The sequence below is a fragment of the Pocillopora verrucosa genome, chromosome 4, assembly GCF_036669915.1.
Source record: "Pocillopora verrucosa isolate sample1 chromosome 4, ASM3666991v2, whole genome shotgun sequence".
NCBI lineage: Eukaryota > Metazoa > Cnidaria > Anthozoa > Scleractinia > Pocilloporidae > Pocillopora > Pocillopora verrucosa.
Window position 1 is genome coordinate 12,559,728 of NC_089315.1, and position 22,406 is coordinate 12,582,133.

Sequence of the window (22,406 nt, forward strand, 5' to 3'; positions counted from 1 at the left end):
TATCTGGCTCATCAGCTAATTATTTTTTGTCTTGTACGGAGTAAACAGTTCTATGTGCCCCTCCAATACTGACAGATATGTTTGTGTACTCTATTTACAATTTTAGGTAATATTACCATTTACTCTATTGTATTATATCAAGATGCAATCAATCAAAGTTGAATTTTGACATTGAAAACAAAAGAAAAAAAAAATGTGTTACAAAGTTGACCTTTCAAAGGATCTAGGATAGTTTGGCGGTCTAGCTTAAAGAGAGTCCCTTCTCTGATTTGCCACTTTATGGAATATAGTTCTATACAGACATTAATTTCCATCATGGAAAAGATAAGCACGGCTTGACTAGATGAAATTGCATGTAGGTAGACACAGAATAACACTGTATTTATTCAAAAACCTAGTGCAATTACCAAAACTCAACATCAATTTAGAAAACAAAGGATTTTGGTGATGATTTGGCTGAAATATATGTGTTAAGGGTTTGAGTGATAGTATAGTACAGCCTGGATGAACTTTAGCTCATGCAAATAAACTGTTCCTTGTCTCCTCAGAGTGATTGGATATTACAAGTTAAAAACTGCAACAGATAGATACAGAAAATTGTCAATTTTACTTACTCTTGTCATGCCCCACAAAAAAAAAAGAAAATAGTGATAGCCAGCTAAAATATATTATCTTACAAAATCGTGCACAACAATTTTATGATATCAGAGTCAATTGGAAGCAGTGCCATAACTTGGGCAAGCCTCATCATCATAAACTCCTTGTACTCTAAGATTTTTTGGATCAAAAGGTGCTTTCAGGTGTATTTTGGCAGGAAACAGCTCTCCCATAGATTCAATGGTATATTTTCCAGTCTTCAAGAACTCTATTGTGACAGGTTTTCCACTAGGATCTCTCACATATCCATAAGCCAGGCTTTTGCCGATAGCATATCCAAACTCTCCTCTTCGGATGAAACCAACCACTTCATTATCTCGCCATATTGCTTCAAGACCCAAAAGAGCTTTGTGACTAAAAAAATAAGAATAAAAAAGTATAGTATGGTCAAACGAATTCTATTTTCCATCTTCTTTAGTGTAACACAAAATACCTTCAATGCTGTTGACCCAATCAGTATTCACAATATTTAACTCATGTATGATCTTAACATTTGGCCAAGCTCACTCAAGAGTTCTAGAGCATTCAACCACAGAGCTTGAAGGTCAAAGGTTCAAGCCCTTTTGAAGAACTACCACCCATACTAATAAAACTTGATCAACCTCTTTACGCCTATTCATTTATTGGAAGTTTAAAATTTAATATGAATTACCCTTTACTTCTCACTCCCTGATAAACCTCTCACCCTCTAAAGTATCCTTCATGGCCTTGCCCCCATTTTGGCCTAACCCCTATTTTAGCCTTACCACTTCAAGTAGCGAGTTCTTTGTACAGTTGACATCTTTTTACACTAAAAGTTACATCTATTGATTTAAAAAATGAATTGCTGTGTATCAACTTCTATTCTTAGCCATCTCTCAATTATTTTATGTATGTGGACAGTATGATTACCCATACATCCAAGTAGAAACAACTCAGTCTGTAACTTACAGTGCAGACTTAGCATTTAGTTAGTAAGAAGTAGTGTAATAGTGCCATAGATAAAACCTAAAAATTCAATATCATTCCTTATTTTCTCTCATTTGAAACCATCTGTAATGTTCAGAAGTCTTTCACTCACTCTTCAATAGTAAAGCAAACTAGCTTCTTCTTGAGACCCTCAGCTTTCTGTTTTTCAAGAGCTTCTCTCCCAAGGAATGGGGTATCTGACTTCAGTTTGCAAGTAAATCCCAAGCCAGCCTCAAGTGGGGTGTCATCATGTCGTAAATCCTGATGCCAATGTTTATAGCCCTTCTCTGCACTGAGTGAGTCAAGAGCCCTGTAGCCACCATTCACAACACCAAATTCTATACCTGCTTCCATGAGTGCTTTGTAAACAGGTACACAGGAGTCATTTGGGATGTGCAACTCCCAACCAAGTTCACCAACAAAAGTGATTCTTAGGGCGCGAACATCATGGCCAGCAACATTGATGATTTTGTGCGTGGAGAAAGGAAATGCCTCATTGCTGAGATCTGCAGAGGTCAGGCACTGAAGCAGCTCACGACTGAAAATAAAGAGTACAGCAAGTAAAATGAGCTATGAGCTTGTAATGTAGGCAGTCATTAATTTTTTTTGCCAAGAACCCTTAAAGAAATGGAAAAAGGCAGAATGTCCAGATTCAATCCCCATCATTGCCTAGAGATACGTTCTTTTTTTTAATGGAGAACTGAGACCCAAACAGATGTAAAATCAAAAGAATGCACACTGCAATCTTTGATGAAAAATCATCTCACCTACCTAAGTTACAGAGCAACACCAATAATTTTTTGTGTCAATATATACCTCTTGGGCCCTTGAACACTCAACATCCCCATTTTCTCTGAATGATCTTCAAACTTTACATTGTACTGTTGGTCTTGAAGAATATTTTGCACATGACACCAACCATGCTGACCAATACCACCACCAACAGCAATGTAGAATCCATCACCTAACAAATAAAGATTGATTACAAATATGATAACTACAAACACAGTTATATTGTGCTGCATTATTCTCTGATAGTAATTCACTTACAAGGTCATCATTTTACATAAATTTGGGGCAGTGAAACTCACATTCATACATGTAAGTACACATTGAGTGATAAACAACCATTGATTGAAAGTTAAGAATTCTCTTCTTTATAAAGAGATATAGCTAAAAATTTTCTCTATCTACATGGACTGCAGATGTTTGATAAATATATTAGATTATTTTAGCAGTGTGTTGGAAACTTGTCAAATATGAACAAAGTGCCTCTGAATTCTCTGTCTTAGCTGTGAATTCATAAAGTTAACTACCAGTAGGTGGAATTGGGATCCACAGGGCAGAGAGAGAGAGAGAGAGAGAGAGAGAGAGAGAGAGAGAGAGAGAGAGGGGGGGGGGGGGGCAGGAGAAGAAGTGACACAAGGGGAGAGAAAACACAGGAAGCAGTAGAAAAAAGCAAAAAGACATCATTTGTCAATTTTTAAATATGATAGTGTTTAGCATTGAAGAGCTGAAGACAAGAGTCAAAAGTGTGGAGAAAAGAGGGCAATGGATGAAGAAAATTCTCAGCCTTCTGTCCCAGCCTCTCTCCTCTTTACCCTCCACACAACAAGACAATGTTTAACATTTTTCTTTAAAGCCTCAATCTTTCTTGTCATTTGCAACTGGTATAATTAAAAGCTATCAAGAAAGTCAATAAATAATATTCATGGCAAACTAGATCATAAACTCGATCCACATCCAAAGTGACCACATCATGAGACAAACGATTATATTTCTCTTTTGAAGTATTATTTACCATGATGAATAACCACAACCTATTTTACAACATAAATTAGATCTTATGGTGCTTACCCTCAAATTTTGGTTTTACAATACTTGATCCATCACCATTCTCCAAGACACTCACAGTGATGTCAGCTTCTGTGCCACCATCTTTGTTTGTCATACATGTGTAAGTTGTGCGCCCTATCAAGTATTCAATATTTAGTAATTATCATAACAGTTATTGATTTGGTCAAGCCTTCTGGCTTAAAGATTAAAAGAAAATCCATTGCCTCCACAAAAAAATCTACTTGCCAAGAATGACAGTTGTTATTCTATATAATGAACCATTAGCTTCTATTTTATTAAAAAATTCTTACCTAATGATTCTTTTTTTTCAACATTGCTCCTTTAATTAGCTAGAACAACACATTTTGGTGAAGATTACATTCAAAGGAGAACAACACAGTGAATGCAGGAGGAATCTGTCTAGTACCTGGTGGTTTTGCCATATTATTTGTGAAAATCCAGTCAGCTGCCTTTTGTGCATCAGGTCCAGTCAAATAAAACTTGGCAAAGTAGGACATGTTGAACACAGCTACCCTCTCCCTACAAGCAAGGCATTCCTTTCCAATCTGCCAAATTAAACAAAATCCTTAAAATTCATTCAAACACTGCAGAAACAAATACCAAGCCATGGAATATGCCATACAATAATACTACAATTTTTTTAACCTTTTGTTGGCAGATCATTTTTCTAGTCATAGGAGTGGAAGTGGGGGAGGGGGGGGGGGAGGGAGAATTCAACTGTTATTATCCAATCAAAATGGAAAATGGCTGCTGTGAAGTTTAGGGGGGAGGGGCTGTACAATCATAATCCTGCTTGAGCTAATCGGGTTCACCCTACAATCACCTTCTCCACACAGAAATAGTAACTGAAACCTTCTCTCCAAAGCCGAGGTCCTTGCCCCCCCTTTACCCCTTCTCACTGATAAGGTAACCTTCCAAATTAAAACCATCATTTCATGTATTGGTAATCATTTTATCTATAATAATATTTTACTTGGTTTCTTACAATGTCATGATGTGGTGGAAAGTCAAAAGTGTAATCCTGACCCAGTAACTCATTGTATTTATAATCCTGGTGTTCTTTCACATCATAAGCCCCATAGTAGTCATACTCCCTCACCTGACAATGAAAGAGGAAAAGATTCAAAGTTAAATTTCACCTTCAAACTACTCAGTTACTCTAAATGATAAGACACATGGCTGTATCTTATATGAGTTAAATGGTTCATGCTCTTGCAGCGTATACCCAGTCTCCAAGTGATTAAGCATCTCTAGGTGTTTTTAACCCCCCCCCCCCCCAACCTGGATAGGAAGCCAATGTATTGGCGAGGAGCCCTGGCATTTCTCCACATTTCCTTAGGTACCCATGTTTGCTCCAAGGGGGAAGAGATGGGGAGAGTAAGGCATTTGGACAGTTGAAGAGCCTTGCCAAGTGAAATGACCTTTACCAGTACATTTTGATGAAGGTGAAAAATGTTACCCATTAGTCCTCAATGTCACAAATTTGTCAGAGCATAATGGATCATAAACAAATTTTGATAAACTCTTCCAAATATTTTTGATAACCCATGAACATCTTGTTATTGATTGTAATTCTTTCTGTTTCAAAGGCTATAACTTTCAAGGTGCTAGTCATCTCTACACATCTGGCACACTACCATTTATCTCTCCAAACAACAAGAATTCTGATTACTTTTGCCCCTCAAACAAGAATGTAAGGTATAGAAACAAAATGAACATAGTCAAACTTTTTAACTTAACTTCCTTTCGTTTTGTCTTGTTTTGCAACTACGGAATGGGAGTCTCTTCCCTAGTCCATTAACCCTTTCACCACTGAGAGTGACTAGCATTTAATTTATCCTTAGAAAATCACCCCTCAATTAAACATTATTGATCACCAACTAAAGAAGCTCTAGATTTTTAAACAAAGACTCCTTGTCAGCACCTTTGAAATTTATAGAGAACAGTATGGAGAATATGTATTCTGATGTTAGGATGTAAAGGGTTAATTTGAGAAAGAATTATGATCACCTCAGCTACTTCAGTAGGAACAAACCAGCCTGGTCTTTCCCATCCATGACGCTCCTGATAGACACACCCTCTATCTAACAGAACCTGGAATCAAAAGTTCAACCTCAGAGGGGATTGCTTACTCATTTACTACTACCACCGATTATAAATATTCCAGCTGTCATTCATATTTCATCATTCTTGCACCATTCCTTAAAAAGGCCAAAATCTTACAAGGTATACCTTAAGAATAAAATGAGGCAAAGTGTAAGAAAGTAAAAAGTTAAAATAAAATTATTTGCTAAGTTCAAAATTTCTAAGGAAATTCATGGCCCCAATTCTTCTCAGCTGGTTTTCCATCTAATAGTTTGCATGATTTGTATGAATTATAATCAAAATACACATTGCCTGATGAAAAGGATCACGTCGCATGTTTCTGGAAGCAAGGGGCTCGTCATGTGGGAAAAGCATTGAATAGTTCTTTGCATAGGACTCATGACTTCTTTCTCTGAGCCATTTCTGATTGGGTGTTATCGATGAATGGAAGCGCCTTAAGACGTAAATATAAGAATGTATAAAAATTGTTAACTCATAATCAGGACTTTAAACATTGGCATTAGAATTCACTTTCTTTCAGTTTTTTGAAGGTTACTGGTCGATTATACTTGACAACCACTGGATTTTTAAGAATGAAAACATCTGTTTGGTAAGTAGTTTATAGTTTGTTCTAGGGCAGTTTTTTTTTAACAAGTATCAAACCTTTGACCCCTCAGAGTGACCAGCATCTAATTTCTCCTCACATTATCACCCAAGAATCAAACATTAAAGTCACAAGAATAAGGAAAATAATCATCAACCAAAAATGTTCTTGATTGTTAAACAAATTCTCCTTGTCAGCACCTTGGGAAATTTATAAAGAACAGTGTGGAGAATATGCATGCTTATTTTAAGATGTGAAGGGTTAAAACTTGCTCAAAATGCACTCTATAGACTATGAACTCAATCAAATGGATAGAAATAACAGCTGAGTAAATGAAAATCATTTATTTTGGGAGTAATGTTAACTAGATTTTGTGCAAACAAGCCTTGATTGTTTCTTCTAGAATTGTTCAATTATTGTGTGTAGTTACCTGATATCATATCCATACATATCAAGTTCAGGGTGACCATGAACCACCCAACGTGCCAATTCTTGGCCACACCCTCCAGCAAGCATGATACCTGCAGAATTGAATCCACAGCCATGGTAAAAGCCACGAAGCTCAGGGGCTTCCCCCATCAATGGTTTATGATCAGCAGTAAATGATTCAGGTCCACAGACAGTGGATTTGACACCAGTTTCTGCTATTACTGGGACTCTGTTGCATGCACCTTCAATATGAGCACTGAATATATCCCAGTCAAGATCAAAGAGGGAAAACGCAAATTTATTGCTGACCTGAAAAAAAAAACCCAAAGCTTAAAAAGAGATCTATAAATTACATTGTCAGTAGGTCCTTCTAAATATTGGATGGTACTCCTCCAGAACTGCTTTGGATGGCATCCAAAGCAGTATTGGAGGTGCACTGTCCAAGATGAATTAGACAAAAATAAAATCACCTGGGGAGAAGCAAAGAGAACAGCCAAAAACAGGGTCTGGTGGAGATCCACAGTCCACACCCTATGCTTACCAGCACAAATGAAGATGGCTTAGTCTAAGTCCTTCTAGCAGGTTGAGTATAACTGACAGGACAAAATTCTACTCATTCCAGTTCAATTACACTGTAACTTTTGCAAGAGCTTAACCCTTTTGATTCAAATTTTGTGGCATAACCAGTAAGCTGGTGATGATAAAATGAAAACTTTTTTACCTCATCCCAGAAAACTGGATTATGCTCATATCCACCAACAGACAGGCCATCTCCCTGGAGCTTGAGATAAACTGAGGCATCATGATCTCTGACATTAGGCATGTTCTGAATTCCCTCAATCCTCTCTGTCACAACATATGCATGGTACATGGCAACCAAAGGGACACTGACACCACACAAAGAACCAACATATGGTGACCACACCCCTGCACAGTTGACGACACAGTTTGTTTTGATGGTACCACTTGGAGTCTGTACCGCAGAAACTCGTCTAATTCCCAAGTCACTGACTTCTGTTTGAATTCCAGTAACAGCACAGTTCTCAAACACCTACAAATTAAAAAGATTTTAGTATCATATTACAATGTAATTATTCATCCTGCTGAGATACATTAATAACAATTTGTCATGTTTCCAGGTGACCTCATCCCCATCAAATAAGACTACAGTTAACTATCACAACTTTAATAACTATAAAAATGCAATAAAAAGATGTAACACGATTGGATGCAACAGCTGGAAATTTCCTCATAATCTGTGATGGTATTTAAGGAAGTCCATGAAAAATTAATAAAAGTGTGTCACCTGAAAATAAGTGCATAGCTACACAGTCAAATGTTCTTGCCTAGTCAAATTTTTTACAATATTATTCAATACCTGAGCACCATTCTTTACAGCTGCTCTTGTAAGTGAAGTAGCCCAGCTAGCAGGATCAATGGTTCCATCACCAGGGCTGTGGAGGGTTCCATATAAGTCATCCACGTTCAGCAGTGGATAAAGGTCTTCGGATTCCTTAGGACTCAGAACAAATGATTCAACACCATATACCTTGCCAAGCTGTTTATGAAACCAAAATGAAAAATTATTTGTCATTTCTGGTTCTATTTCAAAAGAGGCAGTTTAGCCAAATGGTGTACAAGCCACTAGGAGTTCTTAAGTTTGTAAAGAGATAATTGGTTTGCCTCCAAAAATGTTTTATACTGTTAGTGTTGCTGACAACCTTGCAATGCTATTATTAACTAAGGTAAATTATTTTCAGTTATGACTTCCCAAGACCTCAGGGAATTTTATTCCTTCAAATAGATATTTTCAATGTTTCTGCATGCAACTTTGTGCTAGTGATTGACTTTGGAGGTAGCATATCCTGATAGAACTGGGGATATAAGGAACCGGTGAGAATCTACAGCAAAAACAATGATGAAATTACTTTCCTAAGTGCAAGTAATTCCTACATGTAAGGGCTCCTTATGGATACCACCTTTCAACCTAAATGGGCTATCCCATCTAGATAAATTTTAAGTTATTTTAATTACATCGCATCTAATTGGATGAGATTGGATGGGATATTGGTACACATTTTTAGAGCAATTATGCAGAAACAAAGTAAAGAAAAAAAATTGATGTATCTCAATCAATTCCTAATTGCTCTGAGAGGTACTTACTGTCATCAGCCTCTTGTATTCATCCAATCTTTCTTTGTTGTTGGCAATGAACAATCCTCCATTTTCATTCCATCCAGCCCAAAGTCCAGTCTCTTGTTCCAAGACATCCCTTGCAAGCACTCTTGTGGCTGCCAACAATTCCACTTCCACATCACTAGGACGTAACCTCCAAACCAGCCCAGCACTATGCCAGGTTGTTCCTGACGTTAACTGATCGCGCTCTAATAAGACAGCATTTTTCACCCCAAGTTTGGTCAAGTGGTAAAGTGTACTGGATCCAACGGAGCCTCCGCCAATAATAACAACATCAGCTTCTGCTGGAATGCTGTCTGGAGCTCGCTTATCTTCTGTCTTTTCAAAAAATTAGATTTCAATTAAAATTAAATCTACCAACTCACTGGGAAAATTTTAAAACTGGAACAGCAATCCTTTTACTTGTTGGATTTTTAGGGTCTCCATGTGATTTTAGGCAGTAATAAATGGTACTGCAAGCAGTAAATTTTACCAGTTACTGCCAGAAAAGGAGAACACCACTGACTTTAAGACTGTTGATAACACACCATGCAACATGCTTTGCTCATTACCCTATCTTTACAAGAAATATTTTAGCACTTTGCTTCACTTTGATAAGGAAGATTTTTGATATTTTGAAATGATACATCTTAAAATGATTAACTATACATGACAACGCATTTTCTGAAATATCTGTGTTTTAGCTCATTTACCCCCAAAAGAGACGAAAGTGTAATTTCTCCTCACAATATAAAAAAATAATTTTTTATAATAGCAATTATTGCTAAGCAGTAAGGTAATAAGAGTAAAGAAAAATGTCAGTTAGGTGATATTGTTTGATTCAATAGCAAATTCTAATTATTGGTATTATAAGAGATGTTTGCAGGGAGTAAGGAGAATCAATATTGAGATCTTGTTATGACTCCTGAAGAGGACTACTTGATATACATGTAAATGTACCTCACCAATGGTCTCTATTCTTGTACTTAACGTTGAGTTCATTGAATTGGTATGACCATTGCATAATTACATTTTGCTCAATAAGTATTGCCATGTTTGTGTTCTTTAATATAAAGCCTATTTCATCCAGAAATGAATCAAAATAAAGCAAACGATTGATCTCTTATCATAGACATGGATTACCATACTTTGTATAGTTAATCACATGATTTCAAGTGCAATTTGGATTAAATAAGCATGAGTGAAAGTTTTTCAAAGACTAACAAAATTGCACCAGCCTGTAGGTCAAGTGCAATTTGTAGTCTTTGAAGAAATCAACATGTGCTTATTTATTCCAAATTGCACAAGAAAATCATGTGATTACATACACATAAATAAATTTGACAGGTTATCATAACTATGCAGAAGCAAAGTGTGGGCATCAAGTGCAAAAATAATTTATTCAAACCTGTGTGTTTAGTCAAAAAAACCACCTATGATCAAAACAATAATATACAATGATATTTCACATCTTTAACACGCAAAAAAGTAGAGTCTCGCTAACTCAAGGAATTGTTCAGTCTGGTTTGTTACTTCTTTGCACTGAATTAACCCTCATCTGCATCAAATAACCTGGAAACCGCATTTATCCTAACCAATCAGAACTGACTACTTTTTTAAATGTATCTTATTGTAAACGAATTACAATAAAATACAATTGCATCTTACTGTAAACCAAACAATGATATTCGCATTTCACTGAAGCTGAAGAGTCGCGTGTAGCAAGGTTATTGGTTTTTTTCACCAAATCATTTGTATATGTGAATGTAATGGCTGTGAATATCTAAAAATCATATTTGTGAATTGCGGATATGGACTTAAGTGCGAAAGCGATCGTCGCGGTAATGAATACTACTTGAGAAGTAGTGAAAATAAGGGCCTTATTTTCACTACTACTCAAGTAGTGCTCACCACTGCGAAAATCACTTTCATATTTACGTCTCCGTAGTTACATGTATGATTTTCATATATTTTCGATCATTCATTCATAACTTCAGGGGTTGATTTGGAAGCAACCTAGTAACTAGCTATTGTTAGGATCATGGGTTCAAAACCCTTACAGGCCTGAATTTTTCTTCAGGCCTTATTTTCACTACTGCTCAATTGGGGTTCATTACCGCGAGATCACTTTCATATTTATGTATGAGAGTGTCCTAATTTTTAGTAGCCTTGTGAAAATTATAACGTAGACAAGAAATTGTATATCAAAATTAATAATTATTCAACTCGGGCTCATTGCATTTCTGTAAGACCGTCAAAAAAATTTGTTTAGTGTCTGATGCTGTTCATCAAAATAACAATGAAGATCGAGTTATAGCGATTACACGGCATTACCTGCAATGTATTGTAGGGAACTTCTTTCACATCTGAATCTTTAGACGTGCTAGATTCATTGCGAGTAGCTTTCCAAAGGCACGAGGTAGAACGATTTAGGGCAACCTGTCGCGTATCTTTCAAAACCTTCGCCAGGCGCCACATCTTTCACTTGAAATCAAACTGCAGTTAATATTTGTACACGTAGAATCTCAATCACACCATGTATACGAAAGGCGCATTGTAAAACACGAAAACACCACTCTCTGCCTAGAAGGAGTCAGGCGTTCAATAACAAGAAAGACTGGCTACAAGTTCAAGATTTTGGCCAATCACGAAGCTGATATTTTTCCCGGGGCACTGTTCATCGAATCCAGTCACTAAACTTGTCAGTCCGGTCTTTGTTTAAAAGAAATTAGTACAAGTTAAGGTCTTAAAGGACTCAATCCTTCAAAATGGAAGAAGAAATACATCAGTTAAATAATTCTAATGTTTGAGAAAATATAGATCATTACGATACCCTGTTCTAGGCAGTTGCAGATGAGCGGGTACAAAAATATCCTCCGATCCCCTTACAGCCGTTCCTTGATATGTCACGCAAAACCCCCTAGAGGCTTTCGTGGGATACATTGCGTGACACTAGTAAACCAGCTATGGGCTCCTGGTGACATCCAAATAATAGCTGCGAAGGAGACCACTAATTTCCACTGCCCAGGCAATCTCAGTGGCAGATCTAGGGGAGTGGCCCGGGGGGCTCCCCCCCCCCCCCGCATATTTTAGGTAAAAAGAAAAAGTAGGTAATTCAGTGTTAACAACTGAGTTGAAAACGTAAATTGGCCACCATAAAGAGTTAAAGGGCTGACGTTTCGAGCGTTAGCCCTTCGTCAATCGCTCTGAGGAAGGGCTAACGTTCGAAACGTCAGCCTTTTAAATCTTTACGGTGGCCACACGTTTTCAATTCAGTTGTTAACACTAACTTACCTGCTATACTCTTCCACCGACGCAGCACCACAGTTTCTTTTGAAACTTACCCCCTTTATAAAAAGAAAAAAAAAAAAAAAAAAAGAATCACAGAAGGAAGAAAAGCCGGTAAAAGGCAAGCGACAAAAAAACCGCCCTCCCCTCCTCCTTTAGCTCAAGGTCTGGATCCACCACTAATTCTCCGATTGTTGCTGACTTTTCTCACTGGTTCAATGACGTGGTATAAACCATACGAGCGATATAGAATTAAGAGAGAGTCATGAGCCCGTTACCCATAGTGGGCTCCTAAGAGAGTCTAACTACGATATACAATAATGACGGTACTTAAAGTACTTACCGCTTCCCTTCTCATAAATCATCCATATGAAATCTTTGTATGTCCTTCCCGTTTTGGATTATTTTAAGCACGATATACTTTGCCTAGTTAAAGGCAGTTAAAAGCTTTTCTTCGTGACTTTTAATTTCGAAATGGAAAGTCTGTAAGTATCTGCTCAGATTTCTTGATCAAATTAGGATGTGTCAAGGCCTGGCCACGGAGCCCGAGCTTCACAGCCACCACCATCATGGTTTCGAAGTTGTAAACATGGATTTGAATGGGGGTGGATTAGATAACAATCACGACAAAAGCTATCAAATGGATCACGAAGAAGTGGAGGATTTGTTTAAGAAGCTCGACAAGAACAATGATGGAAGGATTGACCTAAATGAACTTGCGGAAGGACTGAAAAATCTGCATGGTTCAAGATACAAGGCCGGCCAAGCTCAGGTGTGTACAAATTATAATAAAAACAGGCAGCAAAATTGACGCCAAAGAATATTTTATCTAGAATAACTTTGAAACATTTCTTTTTTTATTCCATCTTCCTTTTTTTTCGCCTTAAGGCATAGATACGAATTTCACCGGTCATAAATGCAATCTGTGTATTTGCGTACACTAAATATTGGTTTTAAGTTGGTTCGTTTGGGATGTAAATTGCTTCGCTCGATTTGAATAATTTTGTGCCCAGTTGAAATCATGGTGTGCGGTAAAAAATGTGATAATCAAGAAATTTGCCCTTTAATTTCGTACAGAATGTACAATGTTTCGTTTTTGATTGATTAGTGTCGATTTATGGGTACTATCGAACAGCCCGAAAATTTACCTCACCGGTAGAAATAAATCTGTACGATCCTTGACTATTTCACGCTTGAATTCAAGTAAATTAGCCTTTACCTTAATTTTCCAAAAAGGTGTAGCTATTATTGATTTTGTATGATTCCCTGCACTTTAATTCAAATAGAGTTGCAAATGGAAATTTCCTTATTTAACATGTTTGTACATTTCACGTCATTTAACATGAAGGAAAATTTACACTCGTGTTATGTACACAATTAACGAAGGATAACATCTCTGAACTGCATGTTTTATTCTTGTAGATTGTTTTACACTGTCCTAGAAATGTTTCCTATAAAGACAATTTAAGCTTGTGGTAGTAAATTCTACTGCAGACTTACAATTTTATGACATACCTATTTGTCAGAAAATATGCAAATTTACTTCTACTTGGTACATATTTTGAATTTTCCTGTATACCTGCAACGATTTTTTTTCTGAGTATATGTGCGGGTAATTGTAGTGTCAAGAATGTTAGGATTCTTTTTGATATTTTAGACACATTTCCAATTCTATCAATTGTCATAATTTATAGTTAAATGGAGATTACAGGTGAATGTATAAGTTCTCAACTATTAAATTTAGTGGTTTGTGATTTTATATGGCAAGAATTCATGCTATCCAAAAATGTATGGTTTAGGTTTTCTCCCTTGTCTCCTCTTTATTAGAGACAAAATTAATTAATTAACAATGCAGAAAAATGTTAGAAGCATGCAAGCAAACAATGAAGGTTTGAAAGTGATTGAAATTAAATCTTGAAGTTCATAACCAAACCATTGAGCAATTTAATCTGTTGCCCACACTTTTTCTGGTACTGTTTATTCTCCATTTAATAAATTCTCCTTCACTCCCATTATCTGATGAGAGTTTCTCTCAAACTTGTAAAATAGGGCTGGAATCTTGTTACTATCATCAACTTATATCAGCAAATTTTGCTGCTACTAAATAACAGAGCCCCTGTGGACTGTTTTTTTTTAACTTTTATGGTCAGCATTATCATCTTTTCATCTGTGTTGCCTACAGTTTGGCAGAAAATTACAAGGAAAAAATCATAGGAAAAGAACAAATTGTAATTACTACATAGTTAAATAAGAATTGGGAGAAAGTATTTGAAAAAACTTAGGTAGCTATACAGACCACTTGACAGCTAATCTAGTATTGAAATCCAGTGGAATCACTTGTTCTTGTGATTGCTCTAATTATATTTGTCCTCTTAGCTAATATAGATTACCATTATGAAATGATCTCCAAAATGATTGATCAAAGCTTATCCCACTCAGATGCTCTGGAAAAGTTGGGGTGTTGTGGACACTTGTCTTATATGAAAACTAGATTGTGCTGAACAAAAAAGTGACTGAATTAAAAAGTTGATCTTATCTTCTTTCAATTTACTGGTAGTTACACCAATCTAAAATACTTTTCCAGTAAATACAATTTACTTTCCTTTCTTTATTCTTTTGTTTTTAACGTGTTTCTTGGCTTTTAGAGAGTACGGCTTACAGCATGTTTTGTGATGTCCATTTCAGCAAATTATGAACCTTGGCGATCAGAACCTTGATGGGCAGATGTCATTTGAAGAGTTCGTCAAATATGTGACTGACCATCAGAAAAAATTGTGGATAGTTTTCCAGTCTATTGATCAAGATGGCAGTGGTAACCAATATCTATAAATTAATTGCTAATTTTAGGAGTCTAAAAGAGATTAGAAATCCTAGGGAAAGAGACCTTTTTGTATTACAAATGAATGGTTAGTCTCTAAAATGGGTCAATATGATTCCTTCAGTCTCTACATTTTATCTTTTTACGAAAATTTCTGGTGCAAGAGAAAAAAATTAAGAAATCTGATTTTCTCTTTAGTATTGAAGTATAATTTTGGGAGCTACATCACAATATAATTTGGCCTTATTAGGGTACTTGAGAATAATACTGTTCTTCTACAGACTGAAGGAAACTTCAAGAAAATGTTTTTAGTGTCATTTTCAACTAAAGGAAGAAACAAATAAGGAACAGGGTAGTCAAGGATTAACATGGGCTGTACTTAATGAACTTGAGACATTTGCATTTAGCAATGTGCTTTTTTGATGTGGAACATCAGAGAATTCTATTATGGCAAATTTCCAACTAAATTCCAATGGCCTGAATTATTTTTTTAATTCAGACACAGGGAATATTCTCCTATAAGTTAACACTTTTTCCCTGCTGCAACATTTCTCAATGAAAAGCCTGATTTGAGGGGAAATTTTTCAAGATGCATTAACTGTGATGCAACTCCCATATATTAAGTGCAAAGGCAAGGTAATGTTCATTATATATCTCAGTCAATCTAGCAGGCTATATTTCACTATACAGCCTGCTAAATTCAGGGGTTTCATTTAATTTAAATCCTCCCCCTCTATTTGAATCCAGAGATGTGATAAATATCTGACTAACCTTGTTTTCTTGGTCTATACTGTAAGTTACAGGACCTTGTTTCACTTCACCCTGGGCTATAAATCGTATTGGGAAAAACTTGCTCTGTAACTTAAAGTAGAGACCTTGAACTGGGTTAGTAAGAGGTATTTATGTAAAGGCAAAGGTGTCATTGGACTTATTGTCTGCTGGTCAGGATGTGTGGATAAAACAGAACTTAAGAAAGCTTTTGAGGCTGTGGATGTCAAGGTAACAGACCAGGAAGTGGATTTGTTATTGAAAAGGTAAAATATTTATCAACAGCATTATTTATTTTAGTCACTAATCTTGTAGAAAATATAAATACCCCCCTGTCCAGTTTCTTTTTTATTTTTGGCTCAAAAGATGCACAGATAGTTTCAAGTGAAGAAAGGTTGAATGATACAGATACTCTGTGATATTGTTATGAAAAATATTGACATTCATGGTATCAAAACTGCCTAAACTTTTTTCAAACTAGTGAAATACAAAAATTACCCCAACTTTTAAAACTTCAGAGATGCATTTCTGTTGTAGGAGGCACATGTCTTGAGTAACATCCAGTCATGGCTTGTAATTGGTCCAGGGGTCTCAATACTTTATTCCATAAGCTGCTTCCGATGGTGTAATAGGTAACTGTACCCAGAGAATGGGTACAGAGAATGTGCCAAAAGGTGAAACTTAAAAACACAAGAGCTGTCTGGCAGGCTAAACAGGCAACAATAAGTGGTCTTATATAAGCAGGGGTAAACTGCCAGTAACCAGCTTTTACTGAAACCCTTGTTGTCTGGATGAGGGTAGAGCTGAACAAAATTTTTGTTGACAGATGCTGTGAGAGACATTTGGACTCTCTTAAAATTCATCATTACAGTCATGTGTCATTTAAAAAAATCCTCTTTAAGGCTACCCTCACCTGGAAGATCAAGCTGTAGTGTATAGTTTTTATTAATGTACTGTAGAAACACTTTACCTTTTAAAATTGTCAGCATGGACAAGGACAAAACCCTTAAAGTTAACTGGAAAGAATGGAGAGAATATCACCTGTTGAATCCCAGCGGCCATAGTATGCATGACATCATTCAGTTCTGGAGACATTCTAATGTAAGTGACTTTGACCTTTTCATTTTCATGATCTTTTTATGATCTCTCCCAGCATCTGCCTGCTATGAATTTTGATGCTTGCTCCAGACCTATACTTCACTGGTCTCTGTAAAAATGTGTTAATTTTGTTGAAAGAAAAATGTTGATCAGTTCTGTGAGTGACCAGGTTATAATGGTTTTGGTTTGTAGACCCTGCAGTTAATTTGTGTTTCAACACCTTTTATCAACCCAAATAAAGCATCTTCATTTGAATTTTTTCAATATTTGTGTTAGATTCCCCTGAATACTTATATTCTGTGGCTTTTCTGTTTTAGATATTACTCGTCTTTGTTAGTTTTTTCAATATGTATCATTTATCTTTGATGTCCTCAGGTTATTGATATTGGGGAGGATATGACTGTACCAGATGAATTCACTGAGGAAGAAAAAGTGTCAGGAATGTGGTGGAGACAGCTGGTGGCAGGGGGTGGAGCAGGAGTTGGTAAGTGTAACTTGGGCTTGTCTAGATCATGCCTTTCAGTCAAGGAATTTGAGTCGAAAATATTGAATTAAACGTCTAAGATGGTACAAATAAAAGTAATGATGGGAAACTAAAGAAGCTCTTGATTGCTCAATAAATTCTCCTCATCAGAACTATGAGAGATGTATGGAGAACAGAATGGAGAATCTGGGTAGTGATGTAAGGGTCAACTCCTTTAAATGCATCCTGGTTAGCTTGCAGTTATCTCCAATCCAGCTAGCCCAAAGTTGTTTTTGTTTTTTTTAATTTATTGCAATTTTTTTTTTGCAAGGATGCTTTTCAGATTACAACAAGCTTAGTGCTAACCCTTTTAAATTTGTTTCATTCCAGTGTCAAGGACGTCAACTGCTCCTTTGGACAGATTAAAAGTTTTATTACAGGCAAGTATCTAAAATTGAAGGGGTCATCATGTACAGGTGATACACATGACTACATTTTTATCAGGGAGTGCTGGCCAGCAGAAATAATAACAGTCTGCTTACTAACCTTACTGACTATCTAAGTAAGGTGTTTGACTAGATTGGGAGGGAAGGAACAATTAATGAATGCTTTGTGCTTTCTCGTTTTTCACAATAACAATAAGTCAAATGGTTGCAGACAGATTATTAAAGTGGGAAAATTTTGTTTTATTCCAGGTACAAGCATCAAGCCAAAATAGAATAGGAATTTCTTCTGGTTTTTCCATGATGATCAAGGAAGGTGGAATCAAATCACTTTGGAGAGGAAATGGTGCTAATGTGGTCAAAATTGCACCAGAATCAGCCATAAAATTCTTTGCTTATGAAAGGGTATGTTTCAGTTAATAAGAGACACCAGAACATTGAAAGTTTTGTGTTAACCCTTTAACACCTAAGAGTGATTGGCATCTTATTTCTCCTTACAGTATTACTGTTGAATCAAACAAAAAGGCCATGAGAATAAGGGAAATGATCAACCACGAGAGAAGCTTGTGATTGTTGAACAAATTCTACTTGTCCGTACCATAAGAAATGTATAGAGAACAGTAGGGAGAATATTCATACTGATCCTAGGGTTTAAAAGAATCTTTAGGTCTTTCCTAAGACCTACCAAAGGATCTTTATCTGCCATAATTTTTCTGGCAGTTTTTAGGCTTAAAAAACCTTCTAAAATCGTTCATGTTCGTTGACGTTCTGTCATTTGGTACAATATGTAGTTCACGCTGGGATTGTTTGTTCTTCAGGCAAAGAAGCTGTTGGGTGCAGATGAAAAGCAGCTGGGGGTCAGAGAAAGACTTATGGCAGGTTCAATGGCTGGAGTAGCTTCACAGACAAGTATATACCCACTGGAGGTACTTAAACCAGCGCGATCAAGGAATGAAACTTCTTGAAATAGTTGTAAAAATAAATTACGAAAATCTATCTTAGAATTTGTTAATAAATGACGAGAAGTTGTCAAAGAAAAAGCCAGGAGCCTGAGAATAGAAAGGTTAAGAAAATGAGGCATTGGAAAAAATGTTGCTCTTAATCCTCTAGCCTTTCTTTTTGACGCTTTTTAGGGATCAACGAGAGCTTAGATTAAATGAAGTTTAGTTTTTAACTTATCACAGAGTAGAGTCACACGAAAAGCAGTGCATGCCTAGTTTACATTTGAAACGCAATTCCAAGAAATTAGTGCAAATAGTGCCAAACATGGAGCCACCTCAAATATCCCAGCGTTTGTCTTTTCATTCAGAAAAAAAGTAAAAAGAACAAACAATTGGAGGTATTGTTCATTGTGGCTATTTTGCCGACCAACTCCTTATTTCTTACGTTTCATGAGAAGGCGTAATGTAATGTAATGTTCTTATCAATGCCCTTATTGGTTTATAGGTGTTGAAAACAAGACTGGCGCTTCGTAAGACAGGACAGTACAAGGGTCTTGTCGATGCGGCATATGTCATCTTTACTACTGAAGGAATCAGGAGTTTTTATCGAGGGCTGTTCCCGAGTCTTTTAGGAATCATTCCCTATGCTGGAATAGATCTTGCTGTATACGAGGTTAATCTTAATTTTCCTTCTTGGTTCATTGCCTCCTTTGTGTTCAGTTACACTTTAAACCCGCGCTACATTAGCGCGTTCATTTTTCTGAGTTGAAACAGTTGAATAACCTTTTATCATCATTGTCTTTTTTTTCAGACACTCAAAAACTTTTACCTTAACTACCACAAAAACCAGTCAGCCGACCCAGGGGTGTTTTTATTGTTAGCGTGTGGTACAGCGTCCAGCACGTGTGGTCAGTTAGCTAGTTATCCGTTGTCATTAGTGAGGACCAAATTACAAGCGCAAGGTATGAAGCTACGTGCTTTTGCAATGTACTTAAAAACAATGCTGGGGGTTGATGGTAGAGAGAGGGCAGAGAGCAGTGGCCAAACGTCTGCGCATGTGCGAACGTTGTGATTAATTGGTGACGTGCTTTTAGGTTGTTAATGCTAAATTGTCTCTCCTTACGAGGAACTCAAAATAGAATGCCAAATCAATAGGATATCCCTACTTGAATATACTTTCAGTTCAAAGTCTCAAGTACTCCTTTTCGTCTCTGTGTTTCCTTGTAAAGATTTCCATAAATGTTTCAATTGTCATTTGCTTGTTTTAGTTTCATAATTTGCGTAAGAAATTGGCGTGCTAACGGCTAGATTTGATTTCCTCGCGCATGCCCGACGTTTGACCGCTGTTCCCATTTGAATGAGGTGTAGCCTGATAGCAAGGTCTCGTTTGCGCTGTGGCACGAGTGGCGATGGCTGCGAGAGGGGTCAACCACGAAAATGTTAGACATCACAGGCTTCGCCACTCGTGCCGCAGCGCCTATTAGAGCGATGGCCTTTTGGGCTATGCGCTTAAGTTTAGGCCACGGCTGTTTGAAGGTTGGATAACGCTATCCACTATGTAAATCTTTATCCGGTGGATAGTGCAGTACGTTTTGCCATCACTTATCCGCTAAATAGCGATTTATCGGTTGGATAGCGTAATCCGCCCATTATACAACTAGGCCTTGGGCTGGAACTTGGCGGGGGTCATTTTCTTGGCACTCTCCTCTACTAGTGCGTCATCCCAGTAGTATGCACCGGTACCGTGAGCTGTCAGGGAAACTTGAGGATTTGCTGAGTAACCAGCGATGGACCAGAGTACCATCCAGGTAGAGCGGTACTACTCCCTGTTGCTTCATAACACAAACCGAGATAAACCCCGCTAGCTATCCCATGCGGTTTCGTTACAGACATCGGCAATGACATATTTAGCTAGAGAATTGTAAATCATCCTTTTTTTGTAACATTTATATGAAACGTCTTTTCTTTCCAGCGCGCTCCCGCACTGCAGGCAGGGGAGATACAATGGTTTCAGTAATTAAAAACATTATAAAAGAAGACGGACCACGTGGACTTTATAGGGGACTGGCTCCTAACTTTATGAAAGTTGCGCCTGCAGTCAGTATAAGTTACGTTGTGTACGAACACTTGAGAATGAACCTTGGCGTTAGATAGAATACTCGATGGTCTGATTTGGGGCAAATGTATATCGAATGAGAGCATAATGTAAACGCGATATAAGAGTAAAAGAGAAGAATACACGACAGAGAGAAAAAGCTTGAAAATATAGGCGGTTTTCCTGCCTGTGATAGCATAGGAAGTCTAGCAACATTAATATGGACTATTCGATTTGATATAATTGCACCAACTTTAATTTTGTTTTTATGAATTCTCATGTTTTAAGACATTCCGTCATGGACAGCAATTTTAAAGCTGGAGTCAACATTTTGTTGTGGTTATTTTTTTTAATTTTTGACGAGGATAACCTAAGGGTAACCCGAGAAGGTTATGAATGACTGTGACGTCTTTTACTAACCCAATATGAGCGCTCTAAAAGCTAGGGGACTGGATGACGTATCACTGTCATGTGGAGAGCGTAGGAATGTCACTTGCTGATTGGCTGATAATATCGCATATAAATTCATCGCATATAAATTTTCCATGGGAGTAAAATATTATGCAAGATCGTGCTCGGTCATAGTATATTGTTGTAAATATATATTTTTTTTGTTTAGGCTTTGTGTCCCTTAAGATAAACTTTTATCTGATCTGTTGCCAGGGAGTCTTGCTGAGAAATAATTTCTCGACCTTTCCTTTGATCGTTAGTTTTTAACTTTAAAATTTTAACAGATGCATGAAATTCAGAAGTTGCCTGGAAATGGCGTCTAATCTCTCCATATGATTTAAAATCTGCTTAACCCTTTTACTCCCAAGATCTGATTGTTAATTCTCCTCTGTAGCTGCTACACATTTCCTTGTAAATTAGTTATGAGAACTTGGTGCTAGATCAAGATAGTAGCTTCTACCTGATAAGTTTGAATATTCTCATTACCTTTTTGTTGAAGAATGTATGGATATTTTAGGGAGAAGTTTTATGTTAATAACTTCTGGGAGTTAAAGGGTTAATCTTTTCTCTCCATTTTTATCCTGTTTTCTCTTTTTATATGCTTTCCTTCTTTCTTTCCTTTCTCATCCCTTCTTATTCTCTCTGGCTTGTCTGTTCCAGACCACACTGGTTCCATGATTTTTTAACTTTTCTGCCAGAAATTTTGAGTTTACAAATATTAACAAAATTATCTACAAACTGCTTGTTCAATTTAGGAAATCACTTTTATCCTTGCTGCTTTTAAATAATCGCATCTTAAGATGAAGTTATATTACGATCGCCATTTACCTTATGATAAAAATGTTATCGTAATACACTGACACACACGGCTGTATTCTCTCGTTTAAGCGATTTGCGAGAAAGGTCTTTATTATTAAAATGGATAGAATATTTATACGAGCTGTTAAACATTTGTGTAGCCATCGTGTTTTGCGGAAGGGTTCTGAAGGGAATTACTTAGTTTTAACAAAGGAGTAATTTAGTGGTTACGTCAATTGTAAGCGTAGGTACGTAGTGTTACAGCCATGAATGATCTTTAGGTGTCTTTATCGATGTCAGAAGGTTGAAGGATCAAACGCCCGCAAGGACTATTTGAACTAAAATGAAGGCTAACCTCGAGCAAAATAGAACATCGTTTGCAACGGTTTGCATCACTGTTGCATTTCATGTAATTTCTTGTTCCATATTCTTATCGTTTTATTTTCTTCATTGTATATTCCTCTTCTCATCTCTCCTTCCTTATTAACG

At 36.8% G+C, this 22,406-nt stretch overlaps 2 protein-coding genes across 2 annotated transcripts; one reads left to right on the top strand and one right to left on the bottom strand.

Moving 5' to 3' along the window:
- Nucleotides 1–196: 196 nt before the first annotated feature.
- LOC131795951 (sarcosine dehydrogenase, mitochondrial) lies at nt 197–11,351 on the bottom strand. The gene is made up of 13 exons (XM_059113591.2): nt 11,090–11,351; nt 8,744–9,094; nt 7,959–8,138; nt 7,302–7,631; nt 6,582–6,889; nt 5,860–6,001; nt 5,473–5,556; nt 4,448–4,561; nt 3,869–4,007; nt 3,463–3,576; nt 2,422–2,569; nt 1,718–2,143; nt 197–1,011 (listed from the first exon to the last, which is right to left on the bottom strand). The coding sequence occupies exons 1-13, from the start codon at nt 11,231–11,233 to the stop codon at nt 711–713; spliced, it is 2,781 nt and encodes a 926-aa protein (XP_058969574.2). The 5' UTR covers nt 11,234–11,351; the 3' UTR covers nt 197–710.
- A 1,072-nt stretch (nt 11,352–12,423) lies between these two features.
- On the top strand, nt 12,424–22,067 carry LOC131796001 (mitochondrial adenyl nucleotide antiporter SLC25A25-like). The gene is made up of 11 exons (XM_059113646.2): nt 12,424–12,815; nt 14,729–14,855; nt 15,808–15,895; nt 16,616–16,730; nt 17,103–17,211; nt 17,581–17,630; nt 17,886–18,038; nt 18,452–18,559; nt 19,080–19,247; nt 19,386–19,536; nt 20,547–22,067. The coding sequence occupies exons 1-11, from the start codon at nt 12,564–12,566 to the stop codon at nt 20,726–20,728; spliced, it is 1,503 nt and encodes a 500-aa protein (XP_058969629.1). The 5' UTR covers nt 12,424–12,563; the 3' UTR covers nt 20,729–22,067.
- Nucleotides 22,068–22,406: the final 339 nt, after the last annotated feature.

Coding starts and splice junctions, on each gene's coding strand:
- LOC131795951 (XM_059113591.2), bottom strand. CDS start 11,233: ATGTGGCGCCTGGCGAAGGTTTTGAAAGATACGCGACAGGTTGCCCTA. Junction 9,095..11,089: donor TTCCCTACAATACATTGCAG/GTAATGCCGTGT, acceptor TTTTTTGAAAAG/ACAGAAGATAAGCGAGCTCC. Junction 7,632..7,958: donor CTGTAAAGAATGGTGCTCAG/GTATTGAATAAT, acceptor TTTAATTTGTAG/GTGTTTGAGAACTGTGCTGT.
- LOC131796001 (XM_059113646.2), top strand. CDS start 12,564: ATGTGTCAAGGCCTGGCCACGGAGCCCGAGCTTCACAGCCACCACCAT. Junction 14,856..15,807: donor TATTGATCAAGATGGCAGTG/GTAACCAATATC, acceptor TCTGCTGGTCAG/GATGTGTGGATAAAACAGAA. Junction 16,731..17,102: donor AGTTCTGGAGACATTCTAAT/GTAAGTGACTTT, acceptor TGATGTCCTCAG/GTTATTGATATTGGGGAGGA.